At 38.3% G+C, this 24,790-nt stretch overlaps 1 protein-coding gene across 1 annotated transcript; it reads right to left on the reverse strand.

Moving 5' to 3' along the window:
- Window positions 1-1,263: 1,263 nt before the first annotated feature.
- On the reverse strand, window positions 1,264-24,186 carry sema3bl (sema domain, immunoglobulin domain (Ig), short basic domain, secreted, (semaphorin) 3bl). The gene is made up of 16 exons (XM_057356306.1): window positions 23,831-24,186; window positions 16,677-16,834; window positions 13,385-13,447; window positions 11,031-11,150; window positions 10,078-10,168; window positions 9,068-9,184; window positions 8,510-8,658; window positions 7,426-7,540; window positions 7,263-7,332; window positions 7,044-7,188; window positions 6,711-6,942; window positions 6,523-6,614; window positions 6,341-6,382; window positions 5,562-5,787; window positions 4,038-4,171; window positions 1,264-3,750 (listed from the first exon to the last, which is right to left on the reverse strand). The coding sequence occupies exons 1-16, from the start codon at window positions 23,922-23,924 to the stop codon at window positions 3,286-3,288; spliced, it is 2,313 nt and encodes a 770-aa protein (XP_057212289.1). The 5' UTR covers window positions 23,925-24,186; the 3' UTR covers window positions 1,264-3,285.
- Window positions 24,187-24,790: the final 604 nt, after the last annotated feature.

Here is a 24,790-nt window from a genome sequence, read left to right on the forward strand (position 1 = left end):
ACGACAACTAAAACTTGTGTAACTGAGGATCTAAAACATAAGGTCTATGGGAAACATGAGCAAGAGAGAGCAAAATGTTTGAGAACGTGTGTGAGGATTTAAACCTGTTCAATTGCCTGTAATGAGGCCCCTTGACAATGTGACTCTGAGAGAACAGGTAATGTTTCTCGTCTGTTTTTCCCATTAGCTTCATCTACTAACAGTATTATATTGTACAGTATGTTAGAATAATTATTCTTACCCAGCCGTGTGATGTGTATACAGTATGGGTGTGTTTGACTGGTGTTTCTAAACAGGATGTGATCATAGGGTGTCAGTGAAAAACCCTGGCCTTACATTTCACTGTTTACGTTGGTAACATACATCTCCGGCTTTAATCATGGCTAATGATTGTAGTCAGACAACGTGCTGTGGAATTTTGATACTTCAATGCAATATTTCTATCACTTAAACTTCTTGCTATTAGAGAAATTAAAGTAAATTGTTTGCCTCCCTTCCCTCATGAAGTATAGGAATCCTAAAAGGTTATCATAATAATGGCTGCGTTAACCACATGAAGAAAATATATGAAAATGTTTTTGCTTTTACTTTATGCTACTGCCAAAGTAAGATGATTCCCATTCGCTTATTGCACTCACAACAAAGTAAAAAAATACTCAAACTTTTAGTCAACTTCAGGAGAAAACATATTGCACAGTTTGTCACTTATGATGCAAACACATCAACCTGCTAACTATACTGTATCACATTTAAACACACATTTGGGTTTCATTTTTCTGTTCTGGTCGTGTCTGGTTTATGAATGTCTTTGTTAATTTTTATAGCTGTTCAGCAGCTGTATATATCGTAACGCTGGCATATTGTATTGTCATTGTGTTGAATGCCTGTACTAGAAGCTTCCAACACCAAAGAAAATTCCTTGTGTGTGCAAGCACACTTGGCAATAAAGCTCTTCTGATTCTGATTCTGATATGTTCTGAATGTTAAGCCTCATACTGACTAATGACGCTCGTATATGACTTCACTTTGAACGGCATCATTTTTATATTGAACATTGAAATGCTCAGGAGAAAAAGACCTTTCCAGTCCAACATGATAAACCAGCACAGAGTTAAACACACACCGGAGGTTTGGTTAAAAGAAACATCTGTAACATTGAACACTCACACCCACGGGTCACTGTGGTTGGGGGGTAATTTTGTACTGACCCAATCTCTCTCTGTGGACGGTATGTGAAGCACAAACCCATAAAACCTTCTGTGAAATGTTTTTATTTATGTATCACTGAACCAAACACAGGTTGGAGTTTCTCTGCATGCAAGAATCACTTTTAAATAACACATAAATACATAAGACAACCTGGTAAAAAACACCGATTTTTTTATGCTGTATATTTTATCTACGGAGGAAAAACTAGAGGGCTAAAACCATCACAACCATTATGTGAAAAAAATATGTAATGCAGTAATGTTGCTCATGGTAAACTGTACAGCACCATTAAATGTTTGCTTTAATGCCTCTAAAAATAATGCTTAATAATTGTGTAAAGTGTTAACAATAAACAGCTAAAGGCAATACAGTAAGATGAAAAAAATGTCAGAACAGTGCTGCTGTACCCATTCACAAATAGCAAACTTTCAGTGCAATTCTATGCAGCCAGTCCCGTCAGGGCACAGAAAATTTTATATTAAACGGTTGTTTCTTTTGCTTGATCTGGTCCAGCAACATAAAGGGTTTTCCCTGAAGTTCAGAAAAGATGTCAGAAGGTTTGGGAGTCGGACAATTTCTCCATCTCTCTTTGAGAGATTTTTACAAACCGCAAAGTTTTTAAAAAAAGCAGTCAATGTTTCCACACTTTTATGACTATAAATAAATAAACATAGTTCAAGTGATGCAGGAGAGTTTAGTTTAAATAAAAGGGAGCCAAAAAGTCTGGGCAAAAAATGAAGAACGTAAATAGCTAGAAAAAAAGATTATTTCACATTAATGCTACGAAAACCTCTGAGTATGTAGCTTTACACAGTGTCCTAACCAGACACATTGCAATAAAATTCCAGCCACAAGCACTTTATCTATTGAAACTAAACATCACAGCATAGACCTATTTCACAGCGTGACGTGTACAAACCGGAAGTAGGGTAAACGCTTGTCCGGTCAATGCTCTAGCTTCATTCACTACACAGAACAGTTGCAGAGACCAGAAGAAGTTAGGCATGTAGCGCTCCCTTTATGCTGATTTCTCTAACATATATCAGACCTTGATAACAAATAAATCGCTCAAAAAACAATGTTTTTGTAATGTTTGTTTTCCCTATTTTTACATCTCCCAGTAAACCATGAATACATCGGACAACATATTTTGGTAAATAAAATGAATGCCTGTGAGAAAACAGGCTGAATGAATGAATGGCTATGACAGCAGTAGGGCCGGAAAAAGTTTTCCCCTACTCCCGGTCTCTGTCACCATTTTGTGAAATAGGCGAATTGTACGTGTAATCTCGCTATTTGGAGTAGGATTTGGGACCAATTAGATTTCACTATGGGCGGGGCTTCCCGGCACAACAACACAGGAATAGACACCAAAGTTTTAATGTAAAAACTGTAGTGCACAACATCTGGTTAAATCATGAATGAATCACAAACCCTGGTTTAAAAATAAAAAAATCTTTCAATATTAACTGCAAAAAAAAGAAGCCTGTACAAAGTTCAATAACAATCATGATTGCCTCTAAAAAAGCTCTTCAGATCTGTCGAAGTCTCAACAGTCGTCAGCCTGTGATCTAGTTACCAAAATGTCTTATTTTAAAATGTCATTTTCTTACAGTTTAATGCACTGGCAAGCTAAGTTTTGCAAAACACTACCACTTAATTCAACATTGAGAAAAAGTCTGAACATTATGCCCAGCTGTATGAGAGACAGATGTGTTCTGAATGAATGTGTGTTTTTTGGCACCTGTTATTGTAGTGGCAGCTCTCCAATTTACTACTGAAGTCAATGTGTCCATGCCTCCCTCATCTGTTCCAGTAAGTTTTGCAGCTGCTTAATACTAAGTGAGACATTAACAACTTTATCCACGGTCTGCTGTGAGGTGATGAGGTGTTGTTTCTGTGGTCATAGGAACTGTTGGAGGACAACAACCCGAAGTTGGACTATTAAACCCGCAATAATATTTTACATCACCATGAACAAAAATGGTTGCGTGCTGCTATCAAAAAAAGTCCTTTGTCCACTTTCCATTGGAAGTCCATACCTTCCCTTCACTTTGTGATGTGTGTACATCTGTTTTACTCTGCTGTGTGGAGGTCCCGTGGAGAGCGTATCCGTTCCCCTGTACTTTTCTGGATCCGTGCTTTCCTCGCTGAGTCATGCGCTTGCCGATATTTGTCCATCATGGTCTTGTGTTTCCTTCTCAGCTTTTCATTACACCAAACACGCTCACAGTATTGCTCCACCTGCGGCAGGTTTGATGGACCTATCAGCTGCAAGACATCCTTAAACCACCCCCTGGCTGGGCTGCGATTGGCAGGGGACACGTGGGCAGGGCACGGTGACCACACCTTATATTTGCTATCACGTGATAAGAGGTCCGACAGGGTGTCGGCATGTAAAATGTCCAACCAGAAGCGTGAGAGGGTTTGAGTAAATCCATGTTCCCGAGATCGACACACATAGATGCCTTCGTCCAGACGGAGTACACGGCGAAACAACAAACCATCGTCTGTCTTGATAATACGTTCATCTAATATCACCTATACAGAGAGGAAAATAGAGTAAAAAGAGAGATAATTTTATAAAAAGCATGCATTATCTCTAAATATATAAACACTTCATTATTACATTACATTAGATTACAAATTAAATCAATTCGCTTGCAATCGCATTTCCGCAGGAAAAATATGCTCAAATACTTTCTCACTGTTTTAAGAGTATACATACTGTTTAATCACACATTTTTGCAAAATGGTTTTGTTAATATGTTATGTTCTTTATCTTAGTTTGATGTTTATCTAATGATGTAACATGCATTGTTTCTCACCTCTTCTAAGTGGTCGTCTCTCTGTATGTGCCAGGTGACAGTGGCCTGTGGTGATCGAGGGACACACTCCAGAAATGTGCTGTTGTTTTCAGTGCCATAAACCACCTGTTCTTCAGTCAGATCCAAATCTTCAACTACACACATACAGCAGACACACACACACACGCACGCACGCACGCACGCACGCACGCACGCACACACACACACACACACGATTGTTAAAACAGACATTTCAAAAACAGTGTTTAAAGACCCAGATCTGAACATAAACCCTGCTTTAGTATTTCAGTTTTTCCATTGGTCCCTAAAAATTCCCACGGTATTCAACCGTTTTTTCAGCAGTTTTTTCTTCAAATCCTTTCACTTTTTTTGCCACGTGTAGAGAGTTGTCACCTCTCATTATTTTTAAACAAGCCTCACAAACAACAAAATATACGGTAACAGATGTGAATATCATTTCTTCCATTAAAGAACTCTTTGTAGAATGATGTTTCTTATATATTTTTATATAATTTTCTCTTATTATTAAGGACCATTTGGAATGGCATCATGTCTAGTTCAGTATGATACTGTGTCATATAGTCTCAGAAAAAGTATATAGTTTTAATAGATTTTAATCTGTCTATGAAGAAAATAAAACGTGTATTCTATTCCATATGTATGCTATATATTTATCATTTTTCAATCTTTTTAATTTTTTGTAAAGGTTTGAGAAAATGCAAAAAAACATTGTATATACGTAAACAAATTTGAATTGAAAATTATAATTACAGAGAATTACACTACAAGGATAACCTACATAATCAGATTTTGTCTAATTGTCTGGAGTCGACAGCAGTCAGTATTCGTGCCATCATTAAAAGGGGGAATATATCAATACAAAGAAAATAAAAGTCTGAAATAAAGTTAATTACTTTTTAAGTTAACACCACTCCAGCTGTTATGCTTATAGATAAATATATATTTTCTAAAGTGACAAACATTTGATCATGGATTCTGTGGGAATTAAACCCATGATACTGGCATTACTAGCACTTTAGTAATAAAGCTACAGGATCATATTACTTTTAATAATAAACCTGCACGGAATTCACTTCATTTTTATTTGACTTTTTGACACTGTTCTATATAAACAGGTTTTATCAGCATTATCCCCACGTTCAAGTATACAAACACTCAAGCACTCTTCATTCAAATCTCATCTCTCGGTCGTCTGTGATGATAAGACATGGACAGTTATCTGTCTCTTCATCTCTCATTCTTTCAGATGGTGAACACAGTTTAAAGGCTTTTGACAGTTTTAAAGCTCAGTGGAGTGGTTCAGGTGACAGATTGCCCTTTAAACCCCATTAATCACATCATTAGTCTCCAACTTGAAATGATTCGACAATTTAACTTTAGAAATTGCTTTTCTGTATCACTATGATGTCCAGAGTGCTTTGTCCTATAAACGGAATGCAAGTTCTCAGAGGATTCTGCAGTTACATTAACATTCACACAAATCACTGTCAGTCTCTCTCTTACCGCTGAGGTTTTGGTCCATGCACTGCACCGCAGGGTTTGCATGTTTGATGTCCTGTCTACGGTATCGGCGTTTGGTGTTTGGCAGGTAGCGTGTGCATGAGTGTCCATCCCAAGCGCAGTAAGGATCTCGAGCCAGACAGCACTCGGCACACGCTTTGCCATACATACTGCAGCGATGCAGAGGCACCTGGACCACACCTGTGTCTGAACCCACGAACAGAGTTTGCTAGATGGGAGAGAAATAAGACTTTTTCATTAACAACAAATCTTTGTTTTGTCCTTGAACACAAGACTTGATAACTCACAAAACACTACAGAGATAGTTCTCCCCCCAAAAAAGGTTTTATCATCACCACAAATGCACGAAAGAAAAAGTTATACAGGTTTGTTTGGAATGATTTTCATTTTGTAACCAAATAGAGATAGTTGGCAAAAAAAATGAAAATGTTGTCATCCTTTTCCTACTCTTATCTTGTTCCAACAGAAGAAAATCATAAAAGTTCGGAATGATATAAATAAGAAAGAGTGATTTTTTATTGTTGGGTGAACTATTCTTTTATTCCCTGTGTAAGAAACTGTTTTAAATAAATGTTTTATTGCTTTGAAGTCAACAGCATGTACACACAAAGTGGACTCCCCACATAGTAAAAGTCCCTTTAGGAATTTCAATGTAAAATGAAATTTTGTTGCTGCATATGTTCTTTTTAAATTAAAATTAAAATTCTTTTTAAATGTTCTCATATTTAAACTAATATGAGATTGCATGACTGTAAACTCACCCTCTTCACAGATATATCCATAGAGGTTATGGGAGTGGGAACCTGCAGAAGGAAAACATAATGAAAAACAAAAAACTTATTTTCAGAAAACAAAATAGTGCCCAATGTATGCAGACCGCTTCTAATTAACAGGTTTGGCTATTTTAGGGTAACATAACTAGACAAATCATGTACTCACACACCTTAAACACTTGCAGTTCCTCCAGTGTGATTTCCTCAGTGGTGTGTAAATTACCATTTCCCAGTACGATAACCTTTAGCACCGTGCCGATGTCTAATGGGGTCAAAGGTCACCATTATTTTACCAGTCCCTGAAGGTTACAAATACACTCAAGTGTTAAGTGACGGTTTGGAACACACTCCCTCTCACCAGTGCCAATGAACATGACATCATAGTATCCGTCCTCGGCCTGCGTGCGGTCTACAGTGATCTGTGTGAGTTTGTACAGGACGCCTGTGCGGAGCAGAAGCGGCTGGCGCTGTGACGGGTAAACGGGGCGCCACATCAGTGGGTGTGTCCGGGCAAACTGCAGCACTGCATCTGGAAACTCCAGCGTGCTGAGGAACGCACGGCCGGGTTGAGCTGTAATCTTACTAGGGCACTGAGATATAGAGAGATATGCATAAATGTAAATATCATTATTTTAGTATGTGTGTATAAGACATCCTTTCTAATGTAGGGTGTGTGTATGCGTTTTCTAACCACTCCTGGTCGTGGATAAGGAACTCGTCCTTCATAAGGTCCCCACTGATAGTCCGGACCCTCTTTATGAGCAAAAGGCCCATTAAACGCCTCGCGGATATCAGCCATACTATACACACACACTGCGTAGCCCTGAAACACATTACTGGAGAGATAGAAAACATCTGTTAAACTTGCTTTTTCACATGAACATAAAAGGTTTATGGACAGTAGACAGACCTGATGGTGCTAAATATCGCATAGATCTCTGGATTTGTTTCATCTTTGGTCCGTAACAAGAACACATCCTCTGCAGCACACAGTCAGAAATTAAAATGATGCCCTAAGCTTATACAATACATTATATACAGAGATGAGTGTGTGGGGAGGTTTACTGCATTACCCAGTTGATGAAAGTGTGTTTGGATGCCGTGAGGTCCAGGAACAGAACACACCAACCGGGCTTTAATAAATGTGCTCCACTTATTCACCAGAGCCCTCTGGCCACCCACATCATTCTGAAACCACATACACGGTAAATGATGAGCCACTCATGTGTGTTGAATTTTCTGTTGAACGCTTACAGATACGCAAAAAGCCGAATCCTAGTGTTAATTACTCTCAGACCACACACAATGAACTCTGGGTAGAGACAATCCATGTGTCCCAGTTCATGTTTTATACATCATAAACATAAAGGATGAATAGAAATATAGTTAATCACAAGTATTTTAAAGTAATGTGACATTTAGGTGCAAAAGTACATACTTTCCATCACTAGAAAAGTATATACTTTTGCTGGAAATAACCCTTCATCTATCTCATACATTTACAGTACAGTATAGGTAGGGAGAGAAGATGGAAAGAGAAGAGACAGGAAGACTGTATATGACTCACTGAACACCTTGCAAATGTCTATTTATATGAAACTTTCAGCGTTACTGTAACTCTCCTAGTGGGAGCAAAGAAATCTAGGATACCTCATGAGATTTCAGAGCATCTCACTTATGGAGATTACCGCAGATCCCAGGAAGCATAACAGCTGGATTTAATGTATCAGACACACACATAAAAAGGTCTTAAATCTGTGTAATCTGTATATGTGGAGATAATCACTCTCTCTGCAGTGTGTAATTGGGTAATGGGATAGAGGTCATTCAATAGGAGTCAATCTGAGTGTAGTTTGTGATTGACCTTATAGGTTCTTTGAACACTGACCTCTGAATGACAGAGAGAGATTCCACTGTTACTTACACTAGAGACTCTGTATGTGTGTTTTTTGGTGTATGGGTACTAGGGTAATTGCTGAGTCTGTGTGACGATTCAGAGGTATGCAAACCATCCAACAGCTGTGTGTATATGAGCATAAAAAAGCAGGATCAGTATGCTGGTGCCTGCATGTGTGAGTTTGTACTTGTGGGAAAACTTCACAATGTTGGAGAAAATTTAGGAAGCGAGTGTGTAGAAGGCATTGTGGTTCATCTCACCGCACACACTCGTCCAATGCGTGTGTATATAGCTCCTTCATCATCTCTCTCTGCCGTCTCTGCTGCTCTCTCAGTGAAGAAGAAATAAATCTTATCATCGTCTCGGTCCGCGCTGTCAGGAATGAGGTGAGTCGCAACAAACCTGGGCTCTGCACACACACACACACACGCACGCACACACACACATGTTGGGTTTCCATGTTTTATGGGGACATTCCATAGACGCAATGGTTTTTATACTGTACAAACTGTATATCATATTCCCTACCCCTAGCCCACCCCCTAAACCTAACAATCACACACAACTGTCTGCTCTTTTAGATTTTCAAAAAAGTTAATTCTGTATGATTTATAAGCTTGTTTCCTCATGGGGACCACAAAATGTCCCCACAAGGACAAGAATTTTGGATATTGCCATCTTTGTGGGGACATTTTGTCCCCATTTCATAGGGTTTACCCTCCCCACACACACACACTATTAATATAATGATTATAGTCACAAAAATGCTTTAATTTAAAGTATGTCAAGTGTATGTGAGGAGAGCACGTGTGATTTACCGCGCAGGATTTTCTGATCTGTCTCTGTCCTCATGGGTGAACGAGTCCCTAAACTTCTCAAAATCACAGAGTCTCTTCCCAGAAAGTCAGCAGTCAGACCTGTATATAGCTCTCCACCTGAGAGAGAGAGAGAGAGAGAGAGAGAGAGAAAGAAAGAGAGAGAGAGAGAAAAGTAAACCATCTCAAATTCAGATGAAAGAAAGAAAAATGTACCCGCAGGATGCCTGCTGTAATTTTCTCCAAAATCATGTTATCAGTTATAGAAAACAGAGACGTTTACACACACATGTATCTGTATTTATCAGACTTGATGCACTGTCAACAGACTTTCAATTCACTCAACACACACAATCTCTCATAATAAAATGCTTGTGGATGATGTACCAGCCTTCATTTAAAAAATATATATATTTTATATGACTTATGCTTTAAATACACACCCACTTCATCTTTTTGCCCTATAAATGATCAGAAACAAAGCTGTGTGTGTCAGTGTGTGTGTGTGTGTGTCAGTGTGTGTCAGTGTGTGAAAGTATGCCCAAGTACGCAATCTTACAAATCTGTCCAAAAACACACTGCATTGGCAAAACGACACAGAATGACATCCAAGGCTGTACAGTGTTGTTCCACACGAACACACTAGGAGATGTTTCTATGCCCCAGAAGGCTGTAACACACAGTACTGTTCACATAACCCCCCATACACACAAAAGCACACACAACCTGGCCCAAAGAGGACCTTAAATATCTCCCATCAGAGCAGTCAATCTACAGCGGCCCATAAACTCAATGACCACTGACAAGCCGAAACCTCCACCCTGCACACACAAGAGCCAAAATACACACACTAACCAAATCTTACACATGAACTACTTTTACAAACTCACTCTGACATTCTCATAAACACACAACACAAAGATGTTATGGCATGAATTTGGACACAAAATACAAAAACTTAACAACAAATTTCACAATGGCAAAGAGTATACAGTATTTCCATCCAAAAGTACCTGTGAAGGTGCTTGCAAAGGGTAGTTTTGGGTCATGGGGACACTTTCCCCTCCCATTCTGCACTGTGGTACGATCCAAACTGAACACATGCTGGAAAGAAGTTAGAAAATCTTATGAATTTCACAACTCAGCAGTAACCTGGTGCATTGGGATAGTATTAGGACTGACGGTCTGTTTGGGTATACTGTTTTTAATATTTGTATTATTATACACATATAATAGACAGTAATTTACAACGTTTACTAATCTTGTATCTAATAAAACATATTTAAAAAATAAACAATAAAATACATTTCTTTTTGTAAAACAAAAATACTTGCAAACATCAAGCGTGAAACATGTCAAATGTTTTTGCTGGGACCAAATTGACCCGAAAGAACATTAAGTTACAAAATAGATAAAAAAAATTACAAAAGCACATTGTGTGTGTGCACATGGGTGTGGGTTTGATGTTTCATCTACAATGTAGGCCTAATAATAACAGTAGTGTTTAACCTTTACTGTCATTGATGTCAGATAGTATGTGTGTATGGGTGTGCCCACTGTAAGACAAATGAAACCCTTGCCGAACTGTGCCAGTTCCTTCAACACACAATGTAGTATTGTGTATCTGACAGCCATCTTTGACACCCTGAGACTCCCTATGGAGTAGCAAATCAAACACACCCTAAAAGAAACAAGACCAGCTCACTAATGCCAGCACAGACATATGGTATCAAACACATCACTCCTCCTCTACTGAATTAGTGTGTGTCTGTGTCTATTTGCTTTGACTTTTCTCCATGATCTAGTCTTTACCTTCAGGGTCAACCTGTTGGTGGGTTGACCTTTGACCTTCAACTATTAGGTCTCTGATCTACATAAGCAAATGAGATCTTCCTGGTGTGAGCACAAAAACACTCAAAGTGTGGGTGGGAGTGAGCGTGTAGGGGTCCGTATGCGTGTTTGCTACCTCTCCACGGTGTCCGACGTACACATATGCGCAGACAGGTTGGAACGCACCCGTTCCGCAGGCCAGGAGATGAGTGCGGTTAAATGGCTGCAACAACCGCACAAAGTTTGCACACTCCGTCTGTAACACATACGAAACAGAAAAGAGAACAGATTAAAATTTTCAATATTACAGTGTAAAATGAAAATTAAACATGTGCTGAGGTCTTTGAAATACTGCAATGTATTTAAGTCAATAATAGATTATAATAGAGCAAACGCACCTCCTTTATATGCAAATAGTGTTTTGGTAGAAAATAATATGTTACACACTCAGATAAGGCACACACACATGCACTCACTTATCAAGTGTGGTTTCTTATCGTGTGTGACTCATATTTCCCTCGGGTATTTAGACGGAGAGTTGCAACATTTTATGGATCAGAGGAAGAGAGATAGCGAATGACAGGAAAGTGATCTCCACTTTAAACCCTTTCCTGAGAGCAATCAGAGCTTTCCGCATGGAAAACATCCCATGGTTCAAATACTAAAGCACACATGTACAAACACAGTCAACATGTACACACTAACTATGGCCACCTGTGTGCAGCCTCATTGACAGCATAGGGTCAAAATCAGTGAGGCATAAATGAACGCAAGGTCAAGAGTCATAAAAGATGCAGGCAGATGCTCAAACTGTGACCAGATGTGAGGCGGCAGAGCAAAGGGAGAGATCCAGCACATCAATGTACCAGGCACGTTCGACAAATAGGGTTCAAAAAAGGGCATGAAAATGTCAAATCAAACTAAAAATATGAAGTGTTTCATTTTTTATTTGAGGTCTGTATTCTTATTTGTTTGAGGCAGTGCAATGCGATCATTTACCATGCTGTTGGTACATTTACCATAATGTTATTTAATATATCATAAAATATTTATGTTTATCTAACAAATCAAATAAAAATATGGGGTCTATGCTCTAAAAATAATGGGATACAAAAGTTTATTTTATATTCGTGGAAAACATCACCAGTGTTTTTTTTTAAATAATTGAACAGTTAATGAGCTTTGTGTGAATGAACAGTTGAGTTCATAACTCTGTTGTCACAATTTTACACCAACTAGAGCTTAAATAAAAAACAAATATCCTGTTCAATTCCCTGACACACACTTACACAATGAGCAGAGTTATTAAAACACTGCTGTGAAATCACACTCACCTGTCACATCAAACGATGCTGCCGGGACAGTCATCAGAGTGTTACCATGGAGACACCTCACGTCTCCACTTTATGAGTAAAACACTAACAGATGCAGACTGTATTTCACTGTGTGTGTGTGCGCACCATTTGTGACAGGAAAAATTGATCTCAGAACAAAATTAACGTATTCATGCTGGTAAAAGAAAAGAAAAGGAACGAGGACATAGTCAGAAAAAGTAAGGATGACTGAAGAAATGAAAGGGCACACGTGGTCTGTGTATTGGGGCAGTTCTCTTCGGTCATTACTGTAGGTTTTAAAAGACTCATGAATCTCACATACACATGGTTGGAATCAGGACAAAAATAAGTGAGTGGATCGGTTCTCCTTTACAGGCGTTTGCCTTTTTTGCTCTTGCCAACTGCAGCACTTTCAAAATATAGCTGAAGATGGACAGATGTTTTCATTCGAAACACTGTGAAATGAAATGTGTTACAAATCACAATTAACAAAAGTTCCAAAATAAACCTAATGTCAGGGATTTTACGGATTTCTGTGATCATTCACTGGATTTAGGATAATCAGGGAATCAATTAAAATTGAAATATAACTGCTTTACAGAAAAATATGGCAACGGTGACACATGCACCTAGCTTTTGAGTTTGTTGTTGTGTTGTCTTTTAACTTGCTCAGTTTGGTTAAGGGTTTTCAAAAATGTAGTGTAACATGTCTTTGTTGGCATCATGCCTTTGCTGTAGATTTTAAGTGGAAGATGAAGCCCAAAACACAATAGAGTGTCCCTTTACATGCCAAAAGTAGTCAATGGTAGTCAAAAGTGCCCCAGAACTGTTTGCATTCCTACATTCTTCAAAATATCTTTTTATGTGTTTAACACGACAAAGAAATTTACAAATACGTACCATACTACCGTATGGTAATCAATGGTGTCCAAGAACTGCTTGGTTTTAAGCATTCTACCAAATATCTTTTTTTAATACATTTGACTAAAAAAGATATGAAAAGTTGATAATCCTATTTATGAAGTTACCCCAACTGTTACACTAGTTGCATTTCATCATTTGCCTTATCTACTACAATAGATCTGCAAATCCATTTTACTGAACCATCAAGTAATCTACAGTAATAAAAGGAGGAACAGAATGGTTAGTCGCTCACCTCAGGATCTTTGCCTTTGAGAATACAGTCCTCACGGTTACCAGGCAACGAAGGCCAATGGATCTAAAGAGAAAGAGAAAGAATATACCAAATTTACCATTTCATTATTTTAAAACATATGCCACAGCTTTGTCACACCCAGACTCATTTAATTGCTACTGTAGGACTAATTACATTTTTACAAGCCCAGACAACAACACAATTAGACAACAGAGGAGGGGAAGAGAGTGTGTGTGTCACATGTGGGTGTGTGGGAGTGTTTGCTGTTCCCACAAGTGTTAACAATTAACCGCAGATTTAGGAAACAATAGATTTATGAAAACAATAAATCTGAGCGTGTGCAAGTCAACAAAAACTCATGATGATGCTGTGAGTGATTGAAAAACAATCTGCAGCGAGCGCTGCCACATTCATGCTTCACAGAGTTTTTTTATTTTGTTTGGAGAGGTCTGCAAACATTTACAAATGATACTTCCTTCCATTGATTATTGAAGATCAAATTGCATGCAGCATAACAATAAGATTAATTTATTTATTTTGACTCTGGCCATTCTGTGTGGAACTGTTTCTATTATTGTTTGATTACAGTAGTTTAATGGGTTACTTGTACAACACAAAAGTAGCATCATGTGTTTGTTTTAAAACTTTAAAACAAAGTTTTAAACTTTGGCAATGTCACATGTTTCCTTTATTATCGAACCTCTAGATATCCTTGTTTCTCACATTGCTAAACACATTTCTGCAATAACATTTTATTATAACAGTACTTTTTAAATATGAGTGCCTTTTATGCAGTTCGAGCTGGTTAAATTATAAATCAACTATGAACAAATAAAACAGATTTGTGTCAGATTTTCTCTGTTCAATATAAATATAACATATCAAGATTTTTTTTATTGTTTGACCTACTTTTGGTCATGTGGAGGATTTGCAGTGATTTCTGAAGCATATAAAATATCAGATTTCCCAACACAATGTTGTTTATGAAATAAGCCAGTACACGTCAGAACTTTAGTCTCCACATGATTAAATCATTATGAGTCACTGACTTTTATTTAGCTTTTGAATCTTGAATAACATATGACATTGTCCAAATCCGGAACCTGCAATCAACTACATTACCCAGCATCCTTCCTATGCCTTAAGCTATTTCCTGTTTCTTTAATTAGTCATCATCTTTATTTAAACAAACACTTTGGTACGGGACTCTAGGCAATGTGACTGTCATTGTTTCATGTTTCCCATGTTCTTTAAATATTCACTTAAACTTGCTGATTTTAATACCATTTTTATTATATGCTCTTGCTCTAGATATACATTGTTAGGGTATTATCCATTTTCCATTTTTCATTACCCATAAAAAACATACCTGCTATGATTTTCAAGCTGTCATGAATCAGCACTTAATGCCAGCTTTCTGATATTAACATGTGAGCGTAATTTCTCACGGAACCTAGAAAAGTTTCGATAAAGTCTGTCAGTGATGGGGATTAACAGTAACTACATGCGCAAGAAGGAAGGTTGGTCAGGGTTAAGTCCACTCAAAAGGTCAAGGGTCATACCCTCTAAAGGTGGCAGCCACTCCCACGTGTCTGTCACTATGGCAATACACTTCCTGTTCATATAATTTAACAAGGCCACACACAATAATAAGGGCTTTGGAGACATGTAGTGTGATCTTACAAACACACACATACATACAAAAATAACCTTGCTTGTGGCTCCAGTGACTTCAAAACATATTCACAGAAGTTTTAATTACGCTTGGTCTACACACACACACACATTGCACGCACGCATGCACACACACACGCACACGCACGCACACACGCACGCACACGCACACACACACACACACACACACACACACACACACACACACACACACACACACGCACACGCACACACACACACACACACACACAATAAGTGTGTTGTAAACTCAAGAAGCAGTAAAATAAAAAGCAATTCTGCCTTTATAGTCAATTCTATTCAGTATCTATTTACACAATGAGACAACTATGTTATGAATTACACCGCAACACCACACAAAACCATTAAAGGACAGCAAAACATACAGCTTGTATAATCAAGCCAGGCCATTAATGTGTTTATATGTCTTACTGTGGTCTAAACAGATCTTTTTCACAAGTGAGGCCAGTTTATATGAGTTTATGTTTTTAAACAGTTTTTGATCAATTCTGATGCATGGGAGAACACTCCAAACTCAAAGAGAAAGACAAGAAAACACAATTTGACAACATAAACACAAACAGAAACTTTGTGTTTGCAAATATATGTTTTACATTAGGATTACACAAACTATTTAGTGGTTATACATGTTCATACAATCTTTGCTTTACTTAATAGTCAGGTCAATTTTAAAGCACATTTTACAATTTTAATTGCATCAAAGCAACTGCAAAAGAAAAACCAAAACCAAAAAAAAAAGATTGAACACACACAGGCTAAGATATTATAACATCATACAGTATTATTTTATACATAGCTTCAGAAGAAAGTGGAGTTAAGACAGTAAAGCGTTGCTGGGAGATTTATTAATGTAAAGCCTAAACCTTTCTGAGGTACAGTAGCTGTAAGGATTGGATGACTCTTAGCTTACTCACATTCTCTCTTTGTAATCATGTGTAAAATGTGTCAGCACATGTAAGTGTCTGCTGATTTGATCTGTGTCTGTTGATAAACGTCTCCAGTAGAGCAGACAGAATAACACGACACCTCTCTCTAACACACACCAACATCATCACTTACACTTTTTTTTGGATCTTCGACCTGTATTCTTGACAACTTTCTTACCCTTATCACAACAAGTCTTAAATGTAAGACCATGTTTAATGCTCCTTTAGTTCCGATTTCAACTTGCCCTTCAATGGCCCAACCACAAAAAGCATTTAAATTTGGTATTAAAAATCTGGTAATACATGCTATTATTACAGTACATTCAGAAACACCCTGTTGCTGAAAAATGTTGGCATACGATAATAAACATCACTGATTGGTTTGGAATTTTTAAATAAACTTTGCTGATGCTTCAAAAACTGTCACAGGTACATCTTATAGTTTCAACAAAATTCCTTTGTGTTACCCAGCCAGAATTCATAACAGAAATGCTCAATACATTACAGAAAACCAAATGTTTACGTTTGCAAGACATAACAACACATGTAGAAGATTAATGAATCTGCACTGCCCCGACAGTTCTGTCAGCTGGCCTCAAACAGTTGGCCCTGGGTGTGTGTGTGTGTGCGTGTGTGTGTGTGTGTAACTGTACCTCTTTAGCATCATGTGTGTGATCCAATTTCAGTGAATACAGAACATCCTTTCCTCCAAGGAAAAGCCTGTCGTGATATTCATCCAAAAACACAGCCGACAAGTGCAAATCACCACGGAAACCGCTGAAGACCGAGGTACGGTTTGTGGCCAAAAGATCTGTGGGAAAAAGAAAGAGAGAAAGATACAGAGACAGAAAGATTTGAATTATAAATGACCTGACAACCAAAACCACATTTCAACAGGAAAAATTGCAGTCGATCTTTATCTCTCTGTCAAAGTAGACTGAGAGAATGTTAGGGGCAGTGATGAAATGCAGAAAATACACTTTTCTCTAAATCAGCGTAAAAACAGCACAAAAAAATTGGGACACTTGGAACTTGCTCCTTCTCCTTTTTAAATTTTATTTAGCCTATAACTGGCATATTATTCATTATATTTGTTGAGCTATTTTCCTCAAGGAAAATCACACATTTCTGCCTTCCCACACACACATTCTCATGCTATCTTTCTAATGTATCCTAAAGTACAACTCAACACTCCCTCCACATTCCCTCATATAACATGTGATTGGACAGACATGAGAAGCATCTGAGGAGGGAATGAGGCCTCGATGAGAGGGCGGCACGCGTCTGAACCCGCTAATGGGGCGCCACTGAAAAGACCACGAGAAGCCAGACAATAAAGCCAAGTGTTAAACCACAATTATAAACACATACACACACGTGCAACAACCACGATATACTCCCACACAAATCAATTAAACTCTCTCCCTTATTTAAGGAGTTACCAAAAACTTTTAGATTTTTACAATCATTGGAAAGGAGGTTGAAAACACACTGTTCTGGGCTTCTGGGGTGTGACATTGCGTGAGGTGTTTTGATATAAACCTCAAATGCTTTTGTTTCCAAAGCTAAAAAACTAGAAAGAGAGAAAGATTTGTTCTTTCTTTGTTAGTGTAAGTGATGTTGCGTGCAAGTTTCACAACATAATGAAATAAAAAGCTTTTAAGGGTTTAGTATCTATGTCCAAACAGAATTACATTATGTCAACTACAGACACTTACACTTACACACAAAAGCCAAAGATCCCCTGTTATTTGTCATTTAGCAGATACTATTTATCCAGTGGGTACATACAGTAAAGAAACAGTGTTTACAGGGCATCTCTGAAATAACCTGTGGTGCAGCGCCCTGCTTAAAGAGCCCATTGGTGGCATATGATTAATAACTTCCCCTATATGAATCAAAGACACAGACATCTAAAGAAATGCAGAGCTCTGCAATGTTCTCATTCTCTATTCTGTAGATAGTTATTAATTGACATTATAAAGGGAAGAAGACTGACCACTAGAAACATTATACAGTACACACAATATACAGTAGAAGCTTCAAAAAACAGGTCCCACTTTTAAGCAAAAACAGCCAATTGCCCTTGCAAATTCAGCGTTTCTCTTTCTTTTAAAGGATGAAAATAGTGGCTCAGGGGCATGATGATGTGTGAATTAGACAGGTAGTCTGGTCTCTTATAAAGCTGTGTCAATAAACTGCCCTCTTAAAAATAACAGCTCACAGCCACCGGTTTAATGAAATTAAACCTGATAAAATTATAACCTGACACTGCACAGGGGTTTACGTTGGAAAGCACACTGTGTCTAACACACACACTTGTCACCCCCCCCCCAGTGTAACGGTAAGACCCTGTAAGTGTGCCAGTAGATGAGTAACACTTTGGAAACAGAACTTAAAATGTAATGTTAGAATGAAGTAGTTACGACACACATCTTCCACACATCTTTCAAGAGATGTTTCCTTAATCACTTAGTTCATAGTAACATCTGTTTGTACATCATTAAGAGGAATAGTGAGAAGGGGGCTATGACAAATGTAAAGCTAAGTGTACTGGGTGTGTTTTCTCATCATCTCTCTCTCTCAATCAACTCTTTTGCATCAGCAGGCTTTCCACACAGTGGCACTCCACCAACTTTCTAAACAAGCGTTAATAGCACACACATGCATGCTGGCGTCTGTTCTACCTTTTAGACTTTCGCTCTTGGGTAATAAAGTGATTGCAAATTGAAGGTTTTGCATTAGATCTGTTTGGGCATTTGCCTTATGGATCGCATTTATTCTGGATTTTGTCTGTGTGCCTGTTTGTGATTAAGACAGATAAATTAATGGAGATAGAAAATGTGATATACAGTATATATATAAATATGTCACATATAAATATAACCCTCTGAAGGCTTGTCTGTATTGTAAGTGAATCATGTTCTGAGCTTTAATGTAGACTGTACATGACTTGTATTTTATCATGCACTTGTATGCGTTTCTGTTTATTCTTGTGAGTGAGTTTTGTATGGGGTTCAAGCTTTTGGCTGGTTCTGTCAGCAGTTGCATGATGGAACTAATTGAGCAAGCAGTAGGGGAGATTGAAATTGAACATGGACAGGAAGATCTCATGGTTTCTTCCCCAGGCACTAAGAATACACAACACCCCTCTCTTACACACTCATATACACAAGAAAGTTGCCAGAAAGTGTTTTTATCCTCAGATACCAAATCTAATTTGAAGTATGTCGACACAGCAGGTTAAACTCACATTCATTCTGACTCCATATGCCATTACAACACATTCTGTAATCACTGTACTTTCGTGCTCTAACTAAAAGTCAAAATAAAAACTTGGTTAAATGGATGTTTCTAATTATTTTCAACTTTTTTATCTAAAAGCTTATTCTAAATACGTTGTTCAAATGAATCTTGCAGGCAAAAATAAACTGTGCCTGTGCATACATTTGAATTAAATGCAACAGTGTCCAAACACTTGTCCAACTTTGGACAATATTGACATCTTTGCCTTTTATTTAAACATATTATTAAAGATGTATTCAAAGGTTTGCATGTGTGTTGAATTATGCCTGCTCAGCTTTGAGAAGAATTTAATGAGGGTTGATAATGAAACAACACATGCACAAATCTTATTGAGTCAACGCCCTTTAATAACTGCAAACGCAAAAATTTCAACAAAATGAAAAAGAATTAAAATAGAAACTATATTCCCATATTTAATAGATGAGTTTGACACTTCATCAATAGTTAAAACATCCCAGGTCCACAAAGAATGATTCTATATTCAATTTTAGCATTTATTAAATACTATTAAATATTATTCTTAAATGATTTCAAAGTTTTGACTGGTACTCAATACATGTGGTTTTCTACAGCCCAGCATTCTAGAGCAAAAAAGTAGCCAATTTTCCATAAAATCACAGTATATATTCTATTTCCTCCAATTCTCCCTCTTTCTGTCTGTCTTAATTCATCACACACACTGACATTACTGCAGGGCAAATCTGGCTTTATCTTACTGGTAAACTTATAAAAGCTCTGAAATGTAACCTCTCCTCCCTCTCCTCTTCAATCCCACTTTTTCCTGCTTGTTTTCTCAGCGTTTCTTTTGTCAGTCTCATTCTTTACATCCCTCGGACTTCTCCTGCACCCTGGCCTCTCCTGATCCCCCCTCTCCCCGGAGCGAGAATCAGAACGTGAGGGTTTAGATGGACCCCTCTGGACAGCTGCCATGAGAGTCACTGCCTTCCCCTCCGTACACACACAAACACAATGAGACTCCAGCAGCTAGACAAAACGGTGTGTTACGGCTACACACACAGACTTATAGACGCATTTGCACATTTCGTTCGCAAAAGAAGGAAAACGAAAGAAAGAAATCTTTTTCTCCCACATGGCTAATCTAAGTGACAATGGGTGAAATGCATTTCACTGGCTCTCCATCTCCCGTCAACACTTTAGCTCAACAATCAAGTCATTTCTCCTTTCATTCACTCTTTCTGACACTTCTTTTCTTTGTCCTTTATTAGACTGAATTCTTTTAGCAGCCATATCGCTGTATGTTTTCTCGTGTGATGTTTGTGTGTAATGGGATTTGTGCTTGAAAGCATTACGGCTGCAGTTAAGTGTGCATGTGTTCGTGTGACGGCTCCCAGGATGGTTATCAGCTCAGGGGTTAAAAAATAAAATTACAGTTTAAGTGACCAGCAGCTGTTCTGCTTGTAATCAGTGCGTGTGATCGACTCAAGAGCTTGTGACCTAATTGCGGTAAACTGCAAACTCCCCTCAGCTCAGAAGGAAACTGCTACAATACAGCATTGTTCTGCAACATTAGACCAGATCCTCTTGACTAATGCCACATGGATGGAGGGAATGTTTTCATTCACATTACACCTGCATCCATTTTCCACAGTGAAACCACAGTATTCCTGTCTACTGTATGTACCTCTGTGTATATGGATTATGTGTATGTGCCATGAACATTATGTTTGAAATGAATTTCCTCAATAGCCGTGGCATATGAACATAAAACTGCCATTGCAGGCATGTGTAAGGTCTTGCCTTTTCAGATTTCTTTTCTCCTCCATTAAACACTGGTATTTTTGATGGCACCAACACACAATCTGTGTATTTGAATGTTTGTAAGATAAGGAGTGTGACGGTCACGTCTCAGCAGTCGACCAGCTCTCACCCGCTACACACGTTCTGTTCACCCGAATACTAATGACTTTCACCTGCACCTCATCATCCGGACACAATGGGGAGGTTTCCCGGACAGGGATTAGTTTAAAATAGGACTAGGCCTTGGTTAAATTAGGATATTTAAGTTGTTTTTAAAAACATATGTTACAAAAAAACATTACTGGTGGGCATCTTAAGACAAAACAATCACACTGATATATTTTAAGATATGTCCGTTCAAGTTGTTTTCGATTACGACACCTCAAACATTTAAATTAGTCTGGGACTAGTCTTAAACCCTGTCCGGGAAACCGCCCCTATATGTTCTACCTTTACGCAGTGTTTGTTGTCTGGTCTAGTTGTAAATTAAGTGTTACCTAGTTCGAAACCTGGTTTCCTGTGAAAGTTTACCCGTGTATTCTTGTTCCGTGGATATTTTTGCTCGTGTTTTTTGTATCATTCTGTGGATTACCTTTTTGGATGTTCTTGGTTTTTACCTTGTGGGTTGTTATTTTGTGCATGTTCCTGGTTCCTGTTTGTGTTATTAAACCCATTTTACCTTCACTCTACCACCCGTGGCATCGTCCTTAATCTGTCTACTGTTACAAGGAGGGAGATAAAGACACTAAGCAAAATGGTTAAAAATACGTGATTCATGTGATAACCTAAAAATTAGCAGTTTTTTTTTTAAAGTCCTGTTTTATATGATAAATCAATCTGACAACATTAGGGTACACCTACAAACGTTTCTAAGGCTTGGATGAGGTAGAAACAATGGCTTGTACTGTACCTGCCGGCACTGAAAGTGCTGGGCTAAAACGTATTACTCCATTGCCAAGCCAACATCTGTAGTGTCAAACATAAATTAAAGCATTCTGTGCAGTAGAAACATCAATCTCCTGTTAGAGTTTCAGTGTATTCACTTTACCGACACTAAATTGTGTGGCCTTCCCTCTCAAACTTTGGCTTGTCTTTAGATTGGTTCAGCTGGATCTCCTTTATTAAATAAACCGTTTCCAAATGGTTTCAGAAAGAATATTTAGAGTGTGAGAAAGTGAAAGTGAAAAAAGGGAGAAACGAGGAATCACCTAACATGGTGACAGATTCTTTAGCCAGACCTCATCAAACTCTGCACAAACATCTGGGCAACTCTACAAAAACAGTCTCACTCATTCATTCATGTAAACTAAAACAAACACAGATCTGCCAGCCTATGTGCCTGTGTGTATTCAACCGTAAAATAGACTGTGCCATGTATGAATGCATGTGGGTGTGAAAGTGTAGGAGGGAGGAAAACTGCTTTTCAGCACTCTCACTTGGAGAGTGTTTGCGTGCGTGCGTGTGTGCGTGTCTCCCAGCGCAGCACACATTTCAAATAGACCAGGGGTCAGAGCTGACCTGTCGAAGGACCCCACAGATCCACACACACAGCCATGCTGCTGGCATTTACAGGTTGTCCTTCATTTCCCATTCAAAACATAACATGCTCCCTCCAGACCAATCCATACAATTTTGACAGCTTGATGAGTGCATGCGTGCGTGCTCTGCGTGCGTACCAAAGCATTTTTAATATTCATGCGCGTAATGACGAACAGGCGTTCGAAGATCTGTTTAAATTCTTGACAATTTAAGTACATATAGTCCAACGCAGGGAACTACAGCCTGATCGTTATCAAGGTTAATAACGCGTCCACGGAGAAGAACACAGGGCGATTACATGCAATCAGAGATCCACGCAGGGACTGGCTATGCATTAGATGACCGCACTAAACTCTACACAGATGCGCCCTCGTCACGCACACACTGCTGGAGGGAAACCGGACACCCGACAGTTTATAATCATCAATGAAAATAACTAGCGAAACATCAATAAACAATTAATAGCTTCTTCTTATAACATACGTGTAATCACATTAAGCCTTATTTCTGGTTTTATAAGGGTAACTTTATGCTAAGCAAAGTTTGTCTTAATTATTTTAAAGTGTACAGCAGCAAGGTCTAACAAGGCAGTTAAATAATCACAAAATCCTCAACACACTGCAACATTTGTCTTGCACACTATAAATAAATGATGTAGAGGTTAGGGACTCAGAATAGCTCGAGGGCTGTGGGTCCCAGGGTTAGGAATTAGCTGAAACAGTAACCTACAATACAACATTTTGTTGTAGCTTTTCCCACAGTGTAAAAAAGACCAGCTGCAGCACCAGTTGTTACAGAGTAGCTCACGGCCATGCGCAATCGCGCGCAACAGGGCGCTCAGATTTATATTTGACAAGATCACCAAGGGAGAAGTTCAACAAAAGATTTCAAAATTGTCAAAAGCGGCATGTGTTGAACGCAATATAAATGTGGAAACGGGTAGTAAAGACCCTGCAAAAATGATTTGTGCACTGCCAAGTTAAGGTATCATTGCACCTGTATAGGCAATATGCGCAACATATAGCTACACGATAAACAGAGGAAGAGCAACATCAACCGTCATACTGTTAAAACATGCAATCATTAATTCTATTTAAGCACTTCTCTTCCCTGTAGCCATCATTTTACATTCATTAAATATCAAGCGTTATGTTCCATATTTTATAATCAAACTCTTTTAGATCCAAGTTATCTAAGCAGTTACCTTTATAAGAAAGTCGAAGGCGCGGCACATTCACTTTAGTGCTGGACGCAAAGGACAGGACCATCGCCGCTAAAACCAGAACCGGCAATTCCATAGCTATTGCCTGGACCGCTATAATTTGGATCTTTCCTTGGGGGTTTCTTTAATTTTAACTCTAACGGTATTAGACTTTTACCGAGGTTTTCCCTTTAAAAAAGTGGAATCAGCTCCAAACACACAAGCGATGTTGAACATCCGCAGCTGGACCTGAGTGACGGATCTTAAAGCACGAGCCACTCGTCTGTGTCCGTCTGCGCTACTTTCCCACAGCCCGACCCAAGTGCGCAAGTCTCTCTCTTTCGGCTCTCACTCGCTCATATTCTCGTATCTCAGGCTGTCCAGTAGTCCTGTCTTGAGACCCTCCCCGCCCTTAAAATGAGCCAGAGACCGAATCGAGCCTCTCACGCACAATCTAATCTCACTCCATTCGCTTGTGAGGTTTTTATATGATTTTATAGGCTAAATCAATCAATAAATATAACTTAAATATAAACATAACATGTTTTAAAGTGGATGTAGAAACTTTACTGATCTTAAAGAGGATTATACTGACACTTGAAAGAATTTTGAGAATTTTGAGACAAACATTTTTTTAAATTAAAAACAGCATTTATATTCTAACATTTTCAAAATATTTAAACAAGTTTTTTACATGAGCATTATTCAGCCCAAAGTGTAAAGTTCGGAGTGGAAATATGTTTTTGTTTGCGCTCAGATTTTGCGTTTTGTTTAATACTATTCGGATTATTTTGACTTCAAAATATATAACCTAAGGCGAAAATCAGCCTCTCCATCTGCCATTACGACTTAGTGCTATTGTAGCGTTTTGAAGATTTTAATTAACTTATGGGTTGATTTGGGAAGGAGGCACAAAATGTGTCTTTTGTAAAAACTTGTTTTTCTGCCAGGGGGGGCTGAAGA

Source organism: Triplophysa rosa, linkage group LG17 (assembly GCF_024868665.1).
Source record: "Triplophysa rosa linkage group LG17, Trosa_1v2, whole genome shotgun sequence".
NCBI lineage: Eukaryota > Metazoa > Chordata > Actinopteri > Cypriniformes > Nemacheilidae > Triplophysa > Triplophysa rosa.